This window comes from Paroedura picta, chromosome 11 (assembly GCF_049243985.1).
Source record: "Paroedura picta isolate Pp20150507F chromosome 11, Ppicta_v3.0, whole genome shotgun sequence".
Classification (NCBI taxonomy): domain Eukaryota; kingdom Metazoa; phylum Chordata; class Lepidosauria; order Squamata; family Gekkonidae; genus Paroedura; species Paroedura picta.
The window spans coordinates 25,915,391-25,939,922 of record NC_135379.1 but is presented as its reverse complement, the minus strand read 5'-3'; the positions used below and the strand labels follow the sequence as shown (position 1 = coordinate 25,939,922).

Genomic DNA, 24,532 nt, shown 5'->3' with positions numbered 1-24,532 from the left:
ATCTCCCTCAGCTGCTCTCTTTTCCCACCAGGGTGGCTGCGGAGATAGGTGCAGACTTCCGCACTTGGGATATGCAGAGGTGGAGCTTATGCGGTGGCCAAACTCTTGGGAAGTGGTAGGGAGAAGCAAGACCTCAATCACAACTCAAGCACTGGTCAGCTACAGGAAAAAGTCCTGTTTTCTGCTTGATCTGCACTCCTGCCCTTCTCATATTTGGCAGCTGGCAGCTCAGCTGTGGGGGTAGTGAGGAGATGTCATGCAGGATGAAGGGAAATCCCAATGATGACAATGAATTAGTGGCAGAGTGACTGTGCTGAGTCCCCGTGCCTCACCTTGGAGGAAATGTTTTAATCAAATCCACCCAATAGTATTATGTGTTCTGTAAAGTTTAGTCAACAACAAAGAGGTGAAAGTGTCTGACCCAAGCAAACGAGCAGCTTCATCCAGAGCCTTTCCAGAGCTGGAGATTGCCTTGCTCCAGACCACAGGAGACTGGAAGATTTGTCTCACTGTAAATCTCTTTCACAGTGTTCCAGGGGTGGAGCAGTCTAATCCCATCCAAGGGTTGCTTTCCAGTTCTGGTTTCTGGTATAGAAGTAGTGTCCTGTATGGTCTTAGGTTTCCTCACCCTGCTGCAGGCCTTTCTTTTCTGGTGAACTTCTTGGTGATTGTATTGTGTTGAGGAGAGGGAGTTTACTGCTCCTGGACCAGACTAGAGCCCAAGGAAGAAGTCCCTCCCCTTCAGGAATCATACCAAAAAATCAGGGACCTTGCCTGCTGATAGGGAGGAGCTTCTTCCCAGAAATGGAGACTGCTCCACCCTTGGACCACTGAGAAAGAAGATTCCTGTTAAGTAAGACAAATCTTCTGTTCACAGGCAGTGGAGCATACACAACATACAATGGAGATTGTCTTTGAGTGAAATGACATCCTTAGAGATGTAATCTCCACATAGACATCCTTATGCCAACAGGTCATAGAAATCCAAGCAACTGTGTATATATCATCTCTCTGAAGCCTCTGTTCATACATCAAGCTGTGAGCATGGCATTGTCTTTGCACACAGTGAATGTGTGGGGTCTGCCACCTCATATGTGAACCACATCTAAAGGCTCCAAGAGGCACATTGTGCTTCCTGAAGCTGTGGTTCCTTGTATGTTTCCATACCTATTTACAAGCTCCTGGCTTCCTTTTACAGGGATTGCCATGTTAAATGTTATTGGGGCTTTTATTTAACCATGGGTTACAGTTTTTAAGTTGTAGCAACTGTACAACAGCTTTTCTTTTAAATGACAGGAATAAAGCTTCCAGTTTAAACTAAAAATACTGGACATTTGGTTTTGCTGTTCTGTAGAAAGTAAAGATGCTGAAAAGCTGATTTTTTCCTTACTTAATCCATTTCTACGGCATCCAACTGAGGGCAATGTTAATCATTAAAATGCTTCATGTTTCATTGCGGGTGGTATTTCTTTTAAAGAAAACATGTTCATGGAAAAGGATTAAAATTAGAGGCTAATTTTGAAAGTTAAATTAGCAGCTGCTTGAAGCATGTAAAATATTCAGGGTGTTTCCGCACATCGGGAAAAATAGTGTTACACCAGCTGAATGGCATAGCGCTAAATATTATCATGCCTCCCGGCCACTCTGCAACTTTTTGCTGTCTTGCTCTTGTCTGCTACCTTTTCACACTTCTTACCCTCCACAAGTGCTGCTGGAAATGGCGGAAGAGAGCAATACACTTTATACACTACTCTCTTCCGCCTGTCAATCAATCAAGGCAGCCAATCCCCTGTCTCCATTTTTAAAGGTCCTGCGATGCCCGCTATTTTTTAAAAAAAATAATACTTCTCCATTTAAATGTATATGCATCTAATCATACATGCATAGTGCTTTTTGAACGCCACCCTGTATGGAATCACGAGTCTTGATACTTTTAAAAATTAGTCTTGTTCCTGATTTTTTTGGAGAGGGGAACTTTAGAGAGTCATGCTTTGTGTTACAATTTTTTGGGGAAATTTTTTCTGGCTCCAAAAAGCAGCCCCAAAATACCTGAAGAGCAATCCCTTGTCTTACTGCAACCCAAAGTGTATGTGTTGGTTGAAATAAAAGAAAAAGGAAGGAAAACCACCAGACAGCAGGAAAATCCCTCTAAACAAATATGTGAAAGAGGAATTAAATCCAGATTTTTCCACTCTTTGCAGCAAGCAAACAAAATCCGAATACCAACACTGAGGAACCCAGGGCAAAGCAAAGCCCCTTGGCCCCAGACTGAGTAAGCTTGCTAAGCCATTCCTCCCACCATACCCAGCAACAAAGCTCTTTCACGATTACACCCTCTCCATACAAAACCACAACACCTACAAAGGGAAGGCACACGCATCCTAAACTTATATAGATCTGAATCCCATTGTAACAAATGGGAACTGTATTATTGGCAAGCAGCAGTGCCTGTCAAGCTTGGAGGGTCTCTTTTTGTGTTTCCAGGGCTGGAAAACCACCCCCATCACTGTCTAGCATTTTTGCAACAAGGGTCTTTGGGTAGGTTTTGTTTCCTGAGCTGCCCTAAACTGCACCCAAAAGCTTATTTGTTCCCCCGAGAGTCCATGAGTGTGTGGAATTTTGTGTTCTTTGCTCCAGTACAGCTAGAATTCAGCACAAATTTTGGCTTGTTGTGTGGTTCGTGCCCATCTTTAGGTGTAATGCTAAACTAAGCTCATATTCACAGCAGAGACTTTACCTTTCCCTCTTGAAAAATAGATGCAAAGAGGCAAAAGGCTTTTCAATAAAGACTTGCCTTCTTGGGGACTTGCAAGTTGTGAACTATGGCTGTATGTCACTGTTCTCACATGTCCTTAAAACAGAGAGCTGTACTGGGTGTCCTGTTTTGAACCCTTGCTATTAAAATGAGTTATGTCTACAGACTCAGATCGATCATTTTTAGCCCTTGTGGACCAGATACTGAAAATCCATCCTGGGATTGGGCCATTAGTGACAAATGGCTGAGCCAACTCTGGACCTAATCCTTGATTTTCATACATTTGTCAAACTAATATTCTTGTTTTCCCCTGCCTGCAGTAACTGCAACCTTTCTTGCAAAACAGGCATGTGGTTCTTTTAGCTCTTTCACATCACATGCATACAAACGAGTTTGGTGTGTCATGTCTCTTCTGAATTGTATCATTTCTGATTATTCCTGTTCCACACAACAAGGTTTTAAACACGTCCAAATTTAAAACAGTTTCCCAGCAGTATAACTTCTTGCACAGTGGGAGAAAAGTAAGACTCCTTGAAAGCCCTCCAACTTTTTAACAAATCTAACATTTCTGTTCTGGTGGTCTCCAAATGTTTTAAATAACCAGTTTAAAATTACTTCCACTGCCATTTACATGATTTTACCGTCTTTCTTGGCTCATTTCTGTTCGTGCCCTGATTCTCCGCAGACTTCAGTGATCTGTCAGCAATATACTTTGACATAACCTTTAATCAATCAGTCAATATTGTTTAACCCAGAACAGCATTTTGAACCCACTTGTTTTTTTTAATGACATAAGGTAGTTTATAGCTGTGGGTAAAAGGGCTGCAAATTTCATTGCTCTTTGTTTTGATGTTCTCTATGTAAATATGATAATTATAAAGGTACTGAAACATTTTTTAAACTGCTTAGTGTGTGAACAAATAATTATAATGGAATTAACTTTTTAAATCTTTTACTTAGACTGCAGTGGTTGAATTAGTGGTAGTGATGTCAGTACATTGAGGGGGGAAATGCTTTCATTGCTGCCTTCTGCAATTACTGACAACTATATTGTGTATCTAGGTGTAGCATTGGGGTCGCGATGGGTCGGACACGACTTCGCACATAACAACAACAAGGTGTAGCATACATATGCATGTAGTGTAGACAATGTCACGACAGTCTTCTATTTTCAGTTTTACTGTGCAGTTATTACTTTTAGATAACTAGCAATCATTTGATACCTGTTAATTATATTGTTCTAATATCAGTCTGGAAAAAGAATTGCTAGTTAGTGGACAACGTATACAGCATTTTTGTCTAGTGGGAGGTCATTAACATCTCTTTTGAAGAAATCATTCTAATTTAATGCAAACTGGATTTTGACATACTAGAAATGGTGAGCTAAAACCAAAACAGCAGCCAGTATAATGTTTAGCTTCATGCATGTATTATAATTCTTTCAGCTACATAATTTGCAGATATTTTTCACTAGTGAAGTCTGAACAAACATGCATAATTCTTATTTTGCTATCACTGGCTCACTCAAAGTATATATATACAGATTGGCTGCCCATGAACCCAGCAGCCCTGCATACATTGGAGTCTATAGATTTTCAATAGAATTTCTCCTCCCAACATAAATATTTTCAGCTATAAGGAGGACTGTGCTTACATTCTCTCTGTTTTACTTTGCCTTCTGTTGCAAAAGTACTGCAAATGTCCTAAACTGTGGGTATTATTTCTACTACTAATTGGGGTGCCTAGAATAAGTGTACTAAAATTTCAGAATGTTTCCTGTATGTTATGGAAGTGCTTCCAAAAAGTTGGGAGGGCGAGTCCTGGAGACAGTGCGATTCTTGCATAAGTGTGTGCAGAGCTGCAGACACACAGTGTTGTTTGTTTTGTCTTATAGTTGTGGTTATTGTTATAAAGCCAATGAGTCAATAACACAGTTAATAATGAAGGGAGTAAGAGTTAACCAGCTGGATTGCTTTGTGGTTAAATGCCTTACCAAAGACAAGATTGCTCAACTATTGACCGTCAATGAGTCTTCGTTTTCAATCCCTCAAGCATAAATATAATATTTCTTCATCAGTCAGCAATGATATTATTAATATAATTACAGCACCCGGCAATAGATCTTCATTCTATGCTGATTATAATTATAAATGTATTGCCAGAGTTCCTTCATTTTATATTGACAGAAGACATTAACTTACCTGTCAGTGCATGCATGTTGACAAGACAGATGTTTAAAAACATATTTCTGTGGACATGTCGATGTTCATGCTGTTTTACAAGTGGCCACCCTTGTTTTTCCATTACTGTAAGTACAATATACAAAGCTGATAATCCCAATATTTCTAACAGGAACAGTCTAGATAACAGGAGCTGTCTAGATAACTTCTTTAAAAATGTGCCTTGGCTTGCTCATTTGTGTTGTCTTAAGCTTTTTTTCCCTATAGTGTCTTTTCCCTGTTTGTGACCCATTTTGGTCTCAAATATGTAGCTGGATCTTCATGAGGGCAAATGAGCATGTTGTCTAGTCACAGAAGATTTAACTGGGTTGTTTTTTAGTCCATCAACTACCTCGCTTTAATAGCATCACAATTTTTAAGATAGGGCAGCATGGATCAGTTCTATCTCCTTGACAACAAGAGGCCAATCAGCTTAGCTGTCAGCTTCAGTTCTTTCAGGTTTGTCATGTAGTTCTGAAATTCCTACCAAAGAGTCAAAGATAAGTCCAGCAGGAAGATGTGTTCTGCAGCACTCAGCCCTCCACCAGTGGTATCCAAACCATTTTTTCCTTCCCAAATATCCTCTCCTCATTTAGATCAAGTTGATTTGGAGTTGACTTCACAATCAGAGCAAGATTGAAGTTGAGATTTTGAGTGGTTCCACCCATTCTAAGGCACAAAGGACCTCCTATGTTCACCCCAGTTTCACTAAGGAATTAGCTGAGACTGGCTGTTGTTCATAGTTTAAGAGGAAAACAGACTGCAGAAATTGTGACCACTGATGTACAATACCAGCCCTCCCATTGGTTTTAATATGGAAGGATCACTCTGCTCAGATTTGTGACCATCCTTTGGATTTTTCACGATTACCTTCTCTTCAGTGTTGCCACTCATCTCCTTACCCCCTGTCTCATTGTGTTTGCCACCACTGGTTCTAATATACTTTTAACTGGTAACTACAACAAAGTTCCTTCAGAGCCATTCCCCAAATAAATGGTGGGGGATCCCACTCCAGTTTCACCCAACAAGGACCTGTGCCTATTAGTATTAATTGCCTCCAAAAGCCACTGGTTCTATCTTGATAGCCCTACAACCTGAGTCTGTGGGACAAGTGGTGTTCTCTATGGTACAAAGTTTGCTAGACCAGTTAGCAGGACTATGACAGAAGCCTGCCTCCCTATCAACTTCCATTCGGAAAGTGAAATCTGTGTATCTTGTCACATCCAAAATCGAATGTTCTGGTTGTGGAATCCACCCATAATAAGCAAAAGGTAGATAAGAAGGGATGCACATTTGATACATTGGCTGTTCTCTCACTCAGGTTAGCCAACTATGAGGCAATTATAGGCTGCTACCAGTTATTCCCATGGGAGTGATGCCATATATTTTGGAGACCCATCCTGACAAAAACAAAAAGGTTGGCCAAAGTGCTCCAGGCTGAAGCAAAATAATACTGCAACATATGTAATAGCTTCTGCCTATAGGGGCATGGGGCTCCTCCATATTCCTCAGACACCATGCCGGGGTGTGTTTGGCTATGCTTCCCAACCACTCCAGAGGGAAACTTTGAGACCTTCCCTTTGAAAGCAACACTCTGTTTAGCCCACAAACAAATTATGCTTTTGAGTGCATTTGGAAAAGCTGGTACACCACACAGGTTGTTGGAGTTCTCTCTCTCTCTCTCTCTACCTGCTCACATTGTAAAATTTCCAAAATTTGGAAAACAGTGTTATAAAGTTTTTTGTTGAACAATAAAACTGCTTTGAGTCCACAGAGCTTTGGTCATGGAATACTGTCAGAAATCATTCAGCCTTTTGAACAAATAGAAGGTCCTTTCCAGCCTATTATTTCTAGAAGCAGTATGTATGCAGTCCTCTTCCACCACCACCACCAGAAATGTGTTGTAACACCTGTAACACATATGATGACTGTTATTAAACCTGTTGTTTAAAAATCTGACAGAACTTGGCCCGTCTATCTATGTGTTCGATTGTATTTTTAGTTGTTTTGTAAACAGGCAAACTGCTTCTGATAAAATAGTTACAAGATTTTGTTTGGGCTTTTATTCCACCCTTCTCAAAAAGACTCTTATCTTATAATAATTATCTATTTTAAGATAATTGTCTGTTTCTAACAAGGTCCTGTAGTATTCACAGTAGCTGTTCTTAGTAGTAAGTTATGAAGGCTCATTCATTTTTTTGTTATATATTTGCATATCTGTCAAACTTTAATCCCAAACACCTCTTGTTGCCTTGCATTTTCATTTTAAAAGATTTCCGAGTTCTTTCATTAGTTTTTGCAGAGCATCATTGTAACTCTCAAGCCTCTAGAAATATTAGGAGAAACATGATTGTAAACAAAAGATGGAACTGAAAGCTATTAGGGCAAAGAAGAAATCATAATTCTAAGGGTTCATTCCATCTCCATCATAAATAACACTACAGTCATGAAGCATATTCCAGAACCTATCCTTTTATGGGGGGGGGGGCAGGACCTATGTGCAGGATGCTTTTATTTTGTAAGAACAAGGAAGGCCACTGTATAAGGCAGTATAAGGCAACTTCAAGTGTTTGAGCTTTACATTCTACTGTTCGTTTCTTTTCCTCTGCTATTATGTTTCTTTAATTTTTGGCATGGCATTATTTATTGTACTCCTAACAAATATTTAATGTGATCATGTAAACCTCAGACCCCATATTCAACTGTTGTAACCACACTGGATTTTCCATTACGTTCATAAATCCTAGCTTTTCAGAACATTGGTAAAAACTGTCTCAAGTTAGCTGGGTACTATTAGCAGAAGGAAGGGCTGGAGATATTTAATTTTTATCCTTTAGTGATGCTTGGCAAAATGAACACTTTTATAGTCTTCTTTGTTAATATCTCTGAATGTTTTAGTGTGAATGAACAGTGCCAGTAAGAAAAGTATCTCATCTGGTTTAAAGAGTAGGATTTTGCTTGGTATTACAAAGATTTGCTGTACAGTAAGTAATTTATAATTTGTTGTACAGTAAGTAATTTACAGCATGCTGTACAGTAAGTAATTTATAAATTATAATAATGGGGGTTAAGCCTTGTTCACCTATGGGAAGACAAAATATTCAAAATACTTAGGACACTGATAGTTAAAAGATAAGGTCAGGACTTGGACAAGACTAAGATCTTGGTTTTGCTAAATCCAAATAACTGAAGTCAGAAAACCATTCTTAGGTAAGAAGCATAATTATGATGTTAGATAACTAAGTCAAATTATATTTTGTATTCCATGATAGTAGGCCATGATAAATAGAATGAAAGCTTGTTAACTACAAACACTTGACTCATATATTCTGTGCAATACTAAACAGAGTTACAGTCTTTTAAGTCCACTGAAAACCACTCTTGAAATAAATAAGCCATTTGACTTTTATCATGGAAGATCTTGCCATTGCAGTCACTTGCAACCCATTCCAAGAGAAGTGACATCAGGGCAGCTGATTTAATCACAGCCAGAACAGTGTAGACAACTTTCCTTGCATATTTCATTTCTGTGCATATTAAAGAACAGTTATGTAGTGAATAATATTTCTAACCTTCCCGTTTTGTGCTAAACATTGGTTTTATGCACCACCATTTTGATGATGATAACAATGTTAATACTGATGTTACTGGCTTGCTATGCTTTATGGTAGTCTGGCGTATGAAATCACAGCCGCAGGGGCCCTGAAATGGCAAGCCATCCTAACATTTGGCATGGAGCCTAAATCCATTTTTTTGGTGTGTGTTTTATATATGATGAAAAACGTTTGGAGAAACTTTTGAGTCTCATTGTTGCTTGGTGCTTTTGACTTCCATAGCAGAGAACAGGTGGAAGCCATTTGGATCCATTTCAAATTTAAAGGGGAAAAAGTGTGGTGGGGTAGGATTAGGCAACCCATACCCCGCCACTTTCCTGATCAAAATTATCCCCCCCCCAAAAAAAGTTTTTGCTTCTCTTTAAAAAGAACTTGGTAGTGCATTTCATGGAATTTAAGTATAATGTCTAGTTTGACCCTAATGACCTTCTATGAGGATAGCTTCAAGTGGGTTGCTGTGTTGGTCTGAAGCAGCACAACAAAACAAAATCAGAGTCCAGCAGCACCTTTAAGACCAACAAAGATTTATTCAAGGTGCGAGCTTTTGAGTGCAAGCACTCTTCCCTGGACTCTGATTTTGTTTTGTTGTACCTTCTATGAGTTTATAGCATTGAACCATTTGATTTTACATCTTTAAGGTAGTGTTTCTGAGCAGATTTATCAATGATGTAAATAGTATTTCTGTTCACATTTTTAGGCTAGAGGCATCCAATATAAAAAGCATATTCCTTAATGACCATATCTTAGTATTGTTTTTTTTTTGCTTCTGTTAAGCTTGTTGCAATCTAAATTGGTATATGTGACCAGAGCAACAGAGCTAGCATGCTGAATTTTGTGCTGAGAGTTTTACTTCTCTCTGTTCCATTGGAGCCCCCCCCCCCAAAAAAAGACTGCAAAGTCCAGATATAATAGATGTGGCATTAAAGTCATCTCACTCCTGGATTGGTCCTGAGATTGAATTCTGCAGAACTCAGGTCTGATGAGCTGCCTGACCAAGCATAGTGTTTTTTTTAAAACAATTTCCCCCAGTGTTTTGAAAATGTGGACACTAGAGCCGGTTATTTTTAATGCCGTAGGAGTGTACTTGTAAATTTAGGGATTTGACTAATGTACACTCTGGCTTCCCTAAGGTTCTGAGGAAGCACATGTACCTAATAATAAAATTGCCCTAGGAGTACTTGGGAAGAAATCAACTGTTATCAGGCTTTGCTGATACGGAACAGGGTGGGGCTGACAGGGAAAAACTTCCTCTTTACTCGGAGATTCTGTTTCACTGAAGTTTGCAAATTTAGTTCTTTAGATCTAATCTCCACGTAGAAAGGGATCAAGCCTAAAAGGGAATACAACTGCAGAAATCAACCCTCCTCTTTTTTTAACTTTGCAGTTCCCCAGCATTTCCTCTGTCATCTCTGATGGATTATGTATGAATGAGAGGAATGTTCAGATGAATTCAGTAGTCATTACAAATTATTGTTTATTTCTCAAATTATTCTTAGTTAGTAGGAGTTAGGATTAATGGGAGATTTGAAAGACTAATAGTAAATTTAGATAAATATAGGTTATTGTATCTTCATGCTTTTGTCTAGACAGGAAAGTCCTTCATATCACACAAGATTATTGTTTATTATTTCATTGTGCCTGAGAAACAAGAGAAATGTCCTGTACACTATGGATTTCTTCCTTATTTTTTTATAGCAATTTTTAATGGACTGCAGTCTCTCCAAAGACTTTGTAGTTTGCAACATTATAAGAACATAGCTTGGTCTATTTCTCAGAACATATAGGTTATGGCATGGTATGGTAGTCTTTCACCCTTTTCACCTTAATACATGGATACAAGAGTTGCACATTTATTGTTTTTGAAATCATTGCAATTTTAGTGTACAAGTACATGTCCCATTTAATGTTCTATATTCTATATGTAGCTTAATTCTTGGGGGGGGGAAGAACTCATGTGAGAAGAAAAAAATGAATCTCTTTAAATTTACTGATCTCTTTCCTTCTGTGTCAGAACTATTAATTATTAAGATTCTGATGAAGAGATGGGGGAACTCTTTGTTTTCTGCTTCTCTTAACATATACAACGTATAATAATCTTAAAATGCCATAAATTTATACACTAGAATTAAAGCCCTTGGTAGCTGATACAACAGGCAATAGCATGGGGGGGGGGAATAGCAAAGAATGGTAGAAAGAGAGTGATTAATAAAGATATAAATAGAAAGAATAAAAAAAGAGAAAGATAAAAAAAGAGATTTACATAGACATACTGTGTTTGACCAACTGCAAGAAGAGCCAGTTCAAGCCAATGTGGCATGGAGTTCTCAGCGCCATGTATCCCAGCTGATACTCTCAGGTCTATGTGTGGCAGGGAGACGCCAGCTTCTCCTCTTGTTGTTCCCTGTTAGGCTGTAATGGCTGCTATCCATTTAACCCCTTCACTTCTCTCCCCCTGGAAGGACCTTCCTTGCTCAGCTGTCAGCTCAAATAGCTGAACTGTAACAGATAAAAGTCCAGGTAATGTTTGGGGAAGGTATTACCCAGAAAAATGGGTTCAGGGTCTACAAACTGAGTCAACTTTTTGAGGAATTTTGGCTATTGAACTGGTTAATGTGCAGGCAACCTGGCATTATGGCATATCTGTCCTAAACTGGACTACCCTATCATACTTGACCGTTTCAGCGTGTGATGCATTCTGCTTGACCTTTCTCTTGGTGCGTATTATCTGTACCTTTTCTGATGCCTCCTCTTTTTCAACTCCTCCACTCAAATATCTAAACTGCTGCTACATTTCTTTTCCACTGTGAATGGATTTGAACATGTACTTACCACATTTTATTTTAGATCATAAAGCAATAACCTTTAAAAACTGTTCTACCCATGGGTGTGCATATTTGGATTTATCAAGTTTTCAAGCATCAAGAAGACACAAGAAGATAGATAAGAGACTATTTTACAACAATAACTAGGAGACTACAGTCTACCAGTCTACCCGGCCCGAAGGAAGCGTGCCTAGCCTCGACCAGGGCCAGAGCTTTTTCAGTCCTGGCCCCTACCTGGTGGAATGAGCTCCCGGGTGATCTGCGGGTCCTGCGGGATTTGTCAGCTTTCCGCAGGGCCTGTAAAACGGAGCTCTTCCACCAGGTCTATGGTTGAGGCTGGGGTCAGCAAATCAGGGACATCGCTCCCCCCCTAGGAGTTGGAGTGTACGCTACTCCCCTATCCTTTCCTCTTCACCTCTTAATAATTGGGGGAGGGATGGGATTTTTAGCTGCCATGTTAGTTAGTAGATTGATATTTTAATGGGAATTTTAATGGGATTAGTTGTTGTGACCCGCCTCGAGCCTATCGGGAGAGGAGGGAAATAAATCTAATAATAATAATAATAATAATAATAATAATAATAATCTTAAACTGTGCAAATTCACTTCAATTTGTGAATGGCTCCCCACACAGCTGTTGAATCCTCTTTGAGTTATAAGACTTGTCTTACTTGAAAGAAAAGTAAACTTGGAGGATTGTTCTATGACCGGCAAGTTCTCAGACTGCTTTCTCTTGAAAATTACATCCATCCGTATTTGTACTTTGGTATACATGTATGTGTAGTAAACCACCCACGTAAATAACAGTGTAAATTATCCTGGTCCAAGAAGATAGATTTTACAACAGGATCTTTACTAAACTTGGTTAGCTGAACCAGTATTTTAAAAAATGATGGGTTTTTGAGGTGGGGGGAGGTCACCACAGCATCCAGCAGTGCATAGGAAAAAGCTATTATCAGGATCATTGTCTTTTTTGTTACAGGTTTTGCTGATGAGTAGATCAATTTGCTTTATATGATCCATAAGCATGACATACTGGAATGCCACAATTGCAGAGGCTGTAGTGGGTGGTCGATAATGTGAGATAATAGGTATAGGCTGCTTATTTTGCTTGCCTATCCTTCTGTGCCCTATGGCTTGCAGCAAATCTTTCAAATGTTTAGGCTTGTGAAGTTCCCTGTGTTTGAATATGTGATTCTCTAAACATCACCAGAAGAGTTTAGTATTGCACCATCGAATAAAAAGTGCTTTTATGGACATGGAAAAAAGTTGCAGTAAATGTAGTTAACTGTATCAGCTTTATCAAGTCAGTTTTCCCCGCTTGCTTCATTCAACTGACATTCTAGGAATTACAGTTTTTCTGTCAAAATTTCATTGGGGCTGAGTATTCATCTACAGGTTCATCTGTAAACAAGAATACCAGTTCAAACTTTTGATATACACACACATATTTAAGTGTGCAGAACTTTTTACAAGTCTCTCACAAAAAAGAGCTGAATATATAGTTATTAGGGACACAGTGAAAACTGTTTTGCATAATTGCTTTTAACCCTGCAGAGAAAGTGAAGGTTAGAGCTTCATTGATCTGTCAGCACCCTGAGGGTGTCCTTGTGCACTGAGTATCATTTACCATGAATGTACCCAGCATGGCATGAATAACATAGCAGAGGGAATACTGAGCTAGATTCTAAATCCCTGCCAAGTGCAACTCTAGTAGAGAAACAGTGGCCATTTCCGCAGGGAGGGGTAAAACACGAGTGGCTTCCTGCTTACAAATGCAGGATGGTAAATCTTGCATTTGGAGGCCTCCTCACAGGAGACCCCTCCCTCATTTTCCCTCTGCCCCATTGCAGCTTTTTGCCTCTTGACAAGGCTGCAAGGGAAAGCAAAACAAACTTCTCCCTCAACTTCTTGGCTTGTCAATCACAGCAAGCCACCAATCACAGCACAGAAGTTTTCTCATGGATTGAACCTTTCTCCCCACTGCACCCCCCCCTATTTTTTTAAAAAGCAACATCTACATTGTTAAGTGGTGATGCCACAACACAGATGAATTTTTAATAGAAATCAACACTGCCCCATTACTGTGGAGAAATGCCAGTATCTGTGGAGAAATGCCCCCCGTTTTTTGGAATTCATGTTCTTTTGCAATTTTTTTTCTGTCTGTGTGGATTGCTGAGACCCTGAACATGATAACTGGAGGCCAAAAAGACATTTTGTGTGAATGGTTGGCTTTAAAACAAGATGCTCAGACACCAGTATGATTGGGAGAAGGCAGCCCAATCATTTGCCCCCTCTTTTCTGCTCATTCCCCACTTCCAGAAAACATAAAAGGGATTCTGTTTTGTCTGCCTGATCCCAAAGAGACTGTGGACACTTTAAAAAATGTAGGTTTGCTGTTGTGCTTCAACACAGACCACGCCATTTTAAAGAAAAAATTTATTCAGAGCAGGAAATGGAGAGGGGAGGGCTGGAGAAAGCTGCGAGACTATCACACATTTCCCTCTCCATACAGCCTTATCCCTGGTTGCTCATTGGTTGCTCACCAGTGGTTCGCACGACTCAGGGCGGAAGTTTGAGTCCTCAAAACCACTGCTGTGAAGGGATTGGTGGCTTGCGTTGATTGACAACCTGCAGCTCTGGCTCAAAACTTCGGCTTGTCCACGTTTCCTGCTTCTCCACTTCCTCGCCAGGAGGCAGAAAGCTGTGACGAGACGGTGAGATAACACAGGAAGTGTGCAAACATGAGTTTTACTATTGCCCATTTACAAGCAGGATGTGCCATGCGTTTTACGCCTCCATGTGAGAATCGCTCAGGCATCATGTGGCTTTTGTCTTGGAACTTTACTTTGGCTTAGTAGTGATCTCTGCAACCTTGCTTATTTTAAAAGATACAAAGAGGACAAGAAGACCCAATAAGTTGCTATCTCTTATGCGTGTAAGGTCAATGTAGTTCAGTTTTGGAGTGTGCACTGCTTACATATACTAAAAACATATTGTGTGTATAAGCCTTAGTTAGATACGAGGAATAGAACCTGTGATTGTAACTCTATGCAAATAAGCCACTCATCGTACAGATGGCTAGAGTGTGCATGAGTATGTTCTTCCAGCCCCCACCTCCCTCTGAGTGTTTGCCCCATGCAGACCATTCAGCCAGCATGCTTATGTCCACTTACCTCCCCACACAGTGAGTGAACATGCAAACCGATCATCTGCATAAGGCTTGCAAAGCATTTGTTTATTTACTTACAAAAATATGTGTCCTGGTTTTCTGCCCTTTCAGGGGCTACCAAGGTGCCTAATAATGTAACATAAGCATAATAAAGCTATATTTTAAACCACTTAGTATGGGATGATTCTGTTGTAGACTTCAAACACGATATATATAAATATCTCCATAAATATTTGTTTTATTTTTGTATCAATTGCAGTATCACTTGGATCACCATAGTCTTGCATTAGAGTAGTTTGTTCTCATTTACAAGACCCTAACAGCCCTGTCTGCATGTCTTTGTACTCTGTTTCTTCAGTTGGAATTAATTTCACTGGTAGTTTTGTGGGATGAATTGTGAAACTAGCTCTTGTTTCATAAAATATATATATTTCTTGCTCCATCTGCTTGCAATGCTGTGATGGGGCAAGAAACCAAGAAGGAGGGAAAGGAACCTGGTGTGTACAAATTTGTACAAGGAGGGGATTGTTGGTCTACGTAAACCAGCATTGTCTACTATGACTGACAGCAGCTGTCTGTGACCTCCCAACAAGTTTCTCCCAGTCTGCCAACAGAGATAGTTTAACTGCAGATGCCAAGAATTAGGGGTGCACATTATTTTTTTAATGTGTGTTCTTTCATTTTTGTTTTCCATTCATTTTAACAGGAAACACATTTCCAGTTGTAACATTTTGTATTCAGTCTGTATGAAGGTTTTAGGGATTATAACTTTATCCAGTGTATCATCCTGGCCAAAGTCTAGACTGATGGGAGAATCCTCCCTAGTATTGTAAGCCATTTACATTTCTGTATGGCATTGCTGGCACAGAGAGATGTATAGTATCTGAAGAGTACTGGCAGTGTTACAAGGTAGAGGGTGGTTTACTTCTAACACTCCAGAGAAGGGAGATAGCATAACATAGTGGGTTCAAAGTCTTCCCTTTAGCATGCCAAGGAGGACTGCCTTTTGACCACCAACAGAGTGCAGGAAAAGGGCTCAGCAGAAGTGCACCATGGCACGGAAAGGAAGGTGCACGGTGGCCGTGAAGTCAGGCTTTCTGGCATCCTTAGTAAAAGTTCTTCCCCCTGAGATTAAGTGCATACTTTTGTGGGCAGAAGGCAGGAAACAGTGAGAACTTTGCAGCAGAAGGCAAAAGCCTTCAAATGCAGTGCCAGACATGGCAGGGAGGGGGGAGGTTCTGTGCTGACAGCCTTCAGAGCAGAAGTGTACCTACTTCCAAAGGCATTGGCCAGGCTTCCCCCGCTCCTAGCAAACATGACTGCGAGAGTAGCAGATAAGAGGACTTGGCCAAGAGGACTTCACTAGGAGATATGAGGGCATTTGTGGGTAACACTGGTACTGCTTGACCATAATCGGTGGGACTCCATGGTAACGCAAGCTGTAAAGCAAAGGCTACCACTGCTTCCTTAAGCCACATAATCTCTATCTGAAGGTGTAGGACAACAGTTGGTAGGAATCATCACTAGGTATGGGTCGGGGCCAAAGGAGCCTACCATGATCTAGAGGTGTTTCGCCTGGTGAAGAGGTTGAAGGAGCAGATAGCACTGTGACAAGAGTGTATATGTTGGCTTCAATAACATGATCAAGGACTGTAAGGCATATGAGGAGAAGAGAGGGAAAGCCACCTCCCAATCCATCTGCCCATTCTGTGAGATTGGTGTGGGAGTTATTTTTCAAATCCTTCTCCTTTAGTCATTGGTATTTTGCCCCATTCCTGTGGTTCTGTCTACCATCTGGTCTTGGTGTCTGCAGTTACAACATTTTCATCTTTGTCTTCTCTTTCCTTGCCTCTTGGTTGTTTAACCTTGTAATAATTACTAAAGGAAAGGAAATGGAAGAAAAGGTTTTATCTAAATAGCAATAGCAAAGTGCCAAAGAACAGAATAGTGTAGGAGAATAGGCACTATCGCTTATACAGAATGAAGAAAGGCTTCCTTAAGCTACAGAACCTTCAGTGTTATTGGTGTGCACAGCTTGCACAATTCTTTTCTGTGGCAAGCTCTTTTTGACCATTATAATTGAAGAATGCAAGTTTGTTTATTGCTCCTGATTTTGTTACTTCCATATACTTATGAAATCTGTGGACTGCCAGGCTTCAATCAACCTTCTGATGGCACCTGGGTTTTGGCCAGTGTGTGACATGGAGTGTTGGACTGGATGGGCCATTGGCGTGATCCAACATGGCTTCTCTTATGTTCTATTATGTTTTTAGGAAGCAGAAACAAATGAAAGATTTATGTGGCAGCAACAAGCTCCATTCCCATTTCTTTTTGATACATGATTTTATTCCCCATTCAATTTATTTTATTAATTTCCATGCCACCAGGGTTTGACTCTGTGCCTTGTGCTTTATCTCAGAGCTATAGTCCCACCTTACTACGTGTGACTTCTCTTCCCTAGGAAAGTTGTAAATATTGAATGTTTTGAATTTGCTGTTTTAGAAATAAAATGATCTGATATAGGTATTCTTTTTCCCCTCAGGACAATGTGAAACTTCAAGAGATTGGTGATTCTGCTGCTTCACTTATCATGGCATTGATTAGAGACAGAAATCCCGCTTTTGTTGGCCAGCTCCTAGTAGCATGAGAGAGTTCTTTGCCAAAATTTCAAGCAGGCATTCTGGAATCCTTTGCTGGTTAATGAAAATGTGGAATGTTTAAAGTTGCAATTATGATCTAGTACCAGTGTATTTTGAACATCATTGGTTATTTAGGAGGGAGATTTTATGTGAAACAGAAGTTATTATAAGGTGTACTGAGCTTTGATGAGTATTGCCTTAACTGCCTTTGTACAAGGTGTGTGACAAAGTTTGACAGAGTGTTCTAAGGAGCTATCACCAGAGTTATTTATTTCAAAATAGTATGGGTGGCACGTTAAGTCATGTCCCCCCCCCCCCAGTAAGACAGGCTTTAATACTCCCATGTCTATAGACATTTTCCTATAGGACTCTCAATTCAGGAAATGCTTTTAGAGCTGATGGTGGTTCATATTTGAAGCATCCTATGACATCTTTTTGAGAGCCTCTTGTGGCGCAGAGTGGTAAGGCAGCAGACATGCAGTCTGAAAGCTCTGCCCATGAGGCTGGGAGTTCAATCCCAGCAGCCGGCTCAAGGTTGACTCAGCCTTCCATCCTTCTGAGGTCGGTAAAATGAGTACCCAGCTTGTTGGGGGGTAAATGGTAATGACTGGGGAAGGCACTGGCAAACCACCCTGTATTGAGTCTGCCATGAAAACGCTAGAGGGCGTCACCACAAGGGTCAGACATGACTCGGTGCTTTACCTTTTTATTCTTATCTTGAAGTTTATGGGTTGTTATCCCTTGTTCATCTTCTTGGCTTCTGTGCAGGCACACATGGAGACTGTGCTTTTGCAAGCCAGGAACTATAGCAAGCTATATAAAGAATATTCTAGATCCCAAGAGTGCCCTCTTCCCTTTCCTGTTCAGTGTAGTGTTTCCTGTCCTGCCGCCTTAAGGAGAGGACATACCACAGCAAGCTTCATAGTTTTGACCTCCTGTTAGTGCTACTGAGGAGATTCCTTCAACTAAAAGGTCAGAATGGCACACTCTTCAAAAAGTGTGAAGAATGTGGAGCCAAAATGGCATAAGACATGCTTATTATGTTTGGGCAAAGGTCATATAACCTCATGTCTTGCCTGCTGCCAAATGACTCCTAAAGTTAAGGAAGGAAAAGCCACCAGGCTAAAAGTAACTCTGGGGAAAGGCCTTAAGTGCCACAGACCCATACTTGGGGAAAGGCCCAGTTGGGCTAAATTCTTTATAGCTTGCTAATTCCTCTCCGTGGCTGGCCTGTGAGAGCACAGGTCCAATGTTTCCCTGTACCGATGACCTCTCAACAAACAACAGTTACAGGTCAATAGAACCTCATTTTGTATATTATTAAGAATTTATTGTGAACAAGTAAACTTCAGTTATGTTTGTGTGACTTCATGCTTTATACAAAGGCTAAACAAGCATCTAAGAAAAAATGTATTATAAGAACTGCAGAATCTTATATTTGTATTCATGTAAAACCAATTTGAATTTGACCAGTGTTGTTAGTTCTATCATTTATTGCTTTGAACATCTGGAAGAAGGTAACATTAAATTTACAGATGATACCAAATTGGAAGGAGAAGTGAACACCCCAGAAGATAGTGATCTGGACATGCTGGAAAAGTGGGCAATTGAGAATAAGATGTGATTCAATAAGGATAAGTGCAGAGTCCTACATCTAGGTCACAAAAATGAGAAGAATGCATGCTGGATGGGAGATACACTTCTGGGTAGCGGTGTGTGTGAACGAGATCTTGGGGTACTTGTGGATTGTAAACTAAATATGAGCACACAGTGTGATGTGGCAGTAAAGAAGACAATTGCAGGCTTGGGCTGTATCAGCAGAGGTATCACATCAAAATTGCCTTCTTCCTTCTGTTTTTTATTGGAGTAGAAATTTTACAAATTAAGTCTCAATAATGATACATGAATAAATTTGCCTTTCAAATTATGGAGCCTCTCTACAGCCATACTCTCTATTAGCTCCTCCTCTGGAATGTGTTGCTTTGTATTGTTGAGATGCCACAAATTGTATGTGCCAGTGAAGAATAACCCAAGAACAATGATATGATGGTAATAGATATGCAACTTCATTTATCAAAATGTGTTTATGCAATGTTCAGGGCTGCCCAAGGCCTTCTGTGACATCACAGGAAATCAGCTGAGGACAGCACAGCAGGAAGACAAGTCAAATATTAACGTGTTCCCTTCAGCACCTCACTTAAATCAAATTGAACCTTATCTATTACCAGTGCAGCCTCAACAACCATGATGGTGGCACTGTTATCTGGTGTGCTTGTTTTTAAAATAGACACCTTAGATTAGGGAAGCAAGATCAGAAGTGGACCTAGTCTAGGTTTGTGAAATCAAAATTTCAAAAATTGATCTAATTATGAACCTGGCTCCTGAGTGAATTTTTAAAAAAAATAGCTGTATGCAAACTTTGCAGACCTTTCAGGTTTGAAAAAAAAACAACAACAAAAAATTGCAATATCTGGGCTGCTATTTTGAGAAATGCAGGCACCTTTCACGCTTTAAAGGCTCCATAACTTCCCTCCGCTGGTTGCGTTCTATTAGCCAGCACTACATAGGTTGGTGAATCCACTTTTCAGATTCACCAACAAGTGCTCTAAAATGGAAGATGTAGCTGGCCGGTTACTGCCCAGATGCTGCATGTTGTTGACATCATATGGAGGGGCCAGAATATAACGATAGCGAAAGGTTAAGCATTTCACTGTTTTTAATAGATGCAGAAATCCCCTAAGAGTCAGCATGGCTTTCTCAAGAACAAGTCATGTCAGACTAACCTTATATCTTTTTTGACATAGTTTACCTTGACTTCAGTAAGGCTTTTGATAAGGTTCCACAAGATATTCTTATTGACAAGTTGGTACAATGCAGTATGGGTCTTATTACCGTTAGGTGGATCGAAAACTGGTTGACATGACATTCAAAGGTTGCTTGTTAATGGTTCATCACCATCTTGGAGAGGAGTAAGGAGTAGAGGGCCTCAGGGATCAGTCCTGGGTCCTGTGGTATTCAACATTTATAAATGATTTATTAAATTATTAAATTTGCCAATGACAATAAACTGAGAGGGTTATCAAGCACACCAGATGACAGAATCAGAATATAAGAAGATCTCGAAAGGCTAGAAAACTGGGCTAAAATGAATTTATTAGTGATAAATGTAAAATTCTTCATTAGGCAGGAAAATGGAGACCAAGTCATATGAGGAAAGGTTGAGGGAGCTTGGTCTGTTTAGCCTAAGACGGCTAAAAAGATAATATGACAACCATCTTCAAACACTTGAAGGACTGTCATATAGAGTAGAGTTGGTTTCTGGTTCTGGTCAGACCAGAACCAAGGGGTTGAAATTAATTCAAAAGAGTATTTAGCTAAACATCTGGAAGAAGTTCCTGACAGAGCAGTTCCTCAGTAGAGTAGGCTTCCATGGGAGGTGGTGAGTTCTTTGGAAGTTTTTAAGCAGAGGCTAGATAGTCATCTGACACAAATGATTTTATTAACTTAGGCAGACTGTGAGTGGGTGGGCAGGTAGGGATGTTTCAGTGTTTGTCTCTTGTGGCCCTTCCTTGTACAACAAGTGAATTGCTGATCGCCACTGTGGGATGGTAAGTGAATTTTCTCCAGGCCAGGCTGAATTCTGGAGATTTCTGGTTTGTGTGGGGATCACTTGGGCATGGAATTGGGGACACTGTGGGTAGGCAAATAGTTGTGAGTTCCTGCCTTGTGCAGTGCAGTGGGTTGGACTAGATGACCCTGGAGACCCCTTCCAACTCGATTCTAATGCAGTGTGGTGAGCAGGCAGCAGAGTGGGAGTTGCTGTTGTGCCCCTTCCACCACCATATGAACTATGCAGAGAGAGAGGGGTGGGTGAGTGAGAGAGGGGGGAACAAGAGCCACTGCCAACAAGAGGGGAAGGATGGGATCCCCACAGAACTCTTGCGGGTCTCCTCTGTCTAAAATGCAAACTTACAAACGATCTGTAAACAATGCAGATCAATTCTGTGCTGGATAGGAGTTTTGATGTAACCTAATATTAACATGTCATTCAGAAATATTCTGTTTGCTTACCTCTTAAATAATCCACCTGGTTCTGTATTCTTCTCTTACAGTACAATCGCTTAGTTCTAATCCCAGTAGTCTCCTTTTTCAAATAAACGTATTACTGCATATTATTGACTTGAAATAGCTGGCTTGAGGAATAAGCAGTGTTTTGTATAACTTTGATAATAATGCTATTCAATGCTGTTTCCTCTTGATTGTTTCAAGGATGGCTTGTTTGAACCCATAACTAACTTTTGCCTCTGAATAAACTTGGACAGAAGCCAGCGGTGCAGTCCTGTGCAGAGGTAGTCTAGTCTAAGCCCATTCAAATCAATGGACTTAGACCGGAGTAACTGTTTAGGATCGCTTTCCTTTTAAGCGTTCCGGTTCACAGTATTTTCTGTTATTTGCTGACTTTTATATTAGTGCCAAGTAGATTCGGTTAGACAAGGTCTGTTGCTCATGCCCAGCTCCATTAAAGTGTGTTTCTATGATGTTATCTCCAAGCAAGACTTACCTCTCTTCTGCTGCTCTTCCTGCATAGTTTTCCCATATATATGTCCCCCTTGTTTTTCTAAAATGACTGGTGATTTTTTTTGTTCAAGGACCATTGGGGTGGGGGTTGGTTGGTTGGTAATGGTGGACAGTGCTGCCTAGTCACAGCAGAACTGTAAGGCTTTCAAGGTAAGTGGGGAACAGAGGTGGCTTGCCATTGCTTACCTCTGCATAGCAACCCTGAAAGTCCTTGGTGGTCTCTCATCCCAATACTAACCAGAGCCAACCCTGCTTAGCTCTTAAGATCGGATGAGCCTGGGTCACCCAGGTCTAGGATATGGTATTATAAAACCAGAGGGAACTTCATTCCTGATGCGCATCCACAAATATTTGATCAGAAGCCTGCAATGCCGAAGAGCTTGAAATGTCTTGTTTCTGGTTTGTAAGGTAAAGGTAAAGGTATCCCCTGTGCAAGCAATGAGTCATGTCTGACCCTTGGGGTGACGCCCTCCAGCGTTTTCATGGCAGACTCAATACGGCGTGGTTTGGCAGTGCCTTCCCCAGTCATTACTGTTTACCCCCCAGCAAGCTGGGTACTCATTTTACCGACCTCGGAAGGATGGAAGGCTGAGTCAATCTTGAGCCGGCTGCTGGGATCGAACTCCCAGCCTCATGGGCAGAGCTTTCAGACTACATGTCTGCTGCCTTGCCACTCTGCGCCACAAGAGGCTCACATGCAATTTCTTGAACCTGTACTTCTTTCTTGTTTTCTATTAGCTACTGAGCTAATATTTCTAAGGACAACACATAAAACCCAAAGTATGGATGCTGAGATCTGTTTTTGAGTAACCTTATAATTCTAGAAATATTAAATGTGCACTCACTGTTCTTATGGCTTCCACCTACAATTAAGCACACCTAGTTGCATGTATGAACTCTGGTGCTGGAGAAGACTCTTGCGAGTCCCTTGGACTGCAAGACAAACAAACCGGTCAGTCCTAGAGGAGATCAGCCCGGACTGCTCCTTAGAAGGCCAGATCCTGAAGATGAAACTCAAATACTTTGGCCACTTCATGAGAAGGAAGGACTCCTTGGAGAAGAGCCTAATGCTGGGAGCGATTGAGGGCAAAAGAAGAAGGGGACGACAGAGAATGAGGTGGCTGGATGGAGCCACTGAAGCAGTTAGTGCAAACTTAAATGGACTTTGAGGAATGGTAGAGGACAGGAAGGCCTGGAGAATCATTGTCCATGGGGTCGCAATGGGTCGGACACGACTTTGCACCTAACAACAACAACAACAACAGTTGCATGTAATCAGTTGGGCAAAGGGTTAAATAGGGCTAGCAGTGGATGTTGTCCCTTCATGCTGCATTCCTGCCACTGTTGTCCCAACTGGTCAAGCCAATGAGACTGGACAGGGAAAGGGGAGCATCGGTGGTTGCTTCAGCCACAGAGACCATTCGCTTCTCTGGCATCCACTGCCTGGCAAACTGTTTTGTGCCCCACCCACCATTCCCACTATTACAAGGGGGTATCTGGCTGTGGTAGCTCAATATGCAGTGAGAGGACAGGGCTTCTGGGAAGAAGGAGGTGATCTAGTCATCTTCTTTACCTCCTGCCCTTCCCCACCCCTCCTCAGAGCCTGGGTCACTTTTGTCATGCTTTGACATCCTGCAGTCTCCCTGTTCGGCTTTCCCCTGTCCTATTTCATCCGCTTGCCTCTCTTCTTAGCAGCCCATCCTGCCTGCCTGAAACGTTCCCCTTCTGTGCTCTAATCCAGGGCCATGGTCTGGCACGAGAATCCTTTCCTTGTCTGCCTGGATCAGGAACTGAGGCTGTTGGGCTTTGGCACCTCTCTGCTCTACTTGGTGGGGCTAAGAGCAGATGTCCTTTCTATTGCCACTAGAGCCCAGATGATCAACAGCTGGTGGAAGGACCAGACCTCTAGCATGGACAGCTGTTAAGGTAGCACTGTGCACCAGCAGCCAGAGAAATAAATCCTTCTGCCAAGGAATTCATTCCGCTCCCCCCCCCCCGCCCCCAATAATTCTTCTTGAGACCATTTTTGCATGTCAGTAACGGAATAATGAGCCGAACTTCAATGCACTCCAGACCTCCAACACGTTTCTCTAAAAGTCAGCAGGAAAACAATATTTAAAAAGCTTTAAGAGTTGAAATTGTAATCTCTTTTCTAACTGTTTGGTAGGGAGAAGAAAAGGGAGGAAGGAAATCAACTGTCTATAAAGGATTTGAGGAGTGGCCGCTTAGCACCCATTCAAGGAAATCATTCTAAGCTGGAGAAAACAAACGCTTCCGTAATGCCTTGAGTGCACAGGACAAAAGGCACCGTCTCCTGCATTGTTTGAAATCACAACAATCCGTCATTAATCCCATGTGTGTTGTGTGTGCCTCCGTAGAGGATGCCACCCAGAGACTGGGGGACATGAATTCTTCCTGCCCCCCACTCCCCACCAAGGTTTAAAATACAATGTGAGAATTACTGTGTTTCCTGTTCTTAATGAATCAAACCAAATTGGTGGGAAAATATTGTCTGGCAACGGAATTTCTCAGAGAAGGTTCTTCCTTTTCTTACCTTAGAAGTCCCAGCTAATTCTCAGTAGAGCCTCTTGTGGTGCAGAGTGGTAAGGCAGCAGACATGCAGTCTGAAAACTCTGCCTATGAGGCTGGGAGTTCAATCCCAGCAGCCGGCTCAAGGTTGACTCAGCCTTCCATCCTTCCGAGATCGGTAAAATGAGTACCCAGCTTGCTGGG

The 24,532-nt window shown here is 41.1% G+C and overlaps 1 protein-coding gene across 6 annotated transcripts in view; it reads left to right on the top strand.

Annotated features, from left to right (window-relative positions):
• The window catches only part of CRPPA (CDP-L-ribitol pyrophosphorylase A), a 55,002-nt gene extending 30,865 nt beyond the window's left edge, over nt 1–24,137 (top strand). For 5 of the 6 annotated variants that reach the window (XM_077304718.1, XM_077304721.1, XM_077304717.1 and 2 more), the window contains one exon: nt 17,125–18,690. In XM_077304718.1, coding sequence (XP_077160833.1) covers nt 17,125–17,229 — 105 coding nt within the window. In that variant the 3' untranslated portion in view covers nt 17,230–18,690. Of the gene's footprint in view, nt 1–17,124; nt 18,691–23,966 lie in introns of those variants that run through there. The other variant, XM_077304719.1, reaches the window with a different exon arrangement.
• The last annotated feature ends 395 nt before the right edge of the window (nt 24,138–24,532 follow it).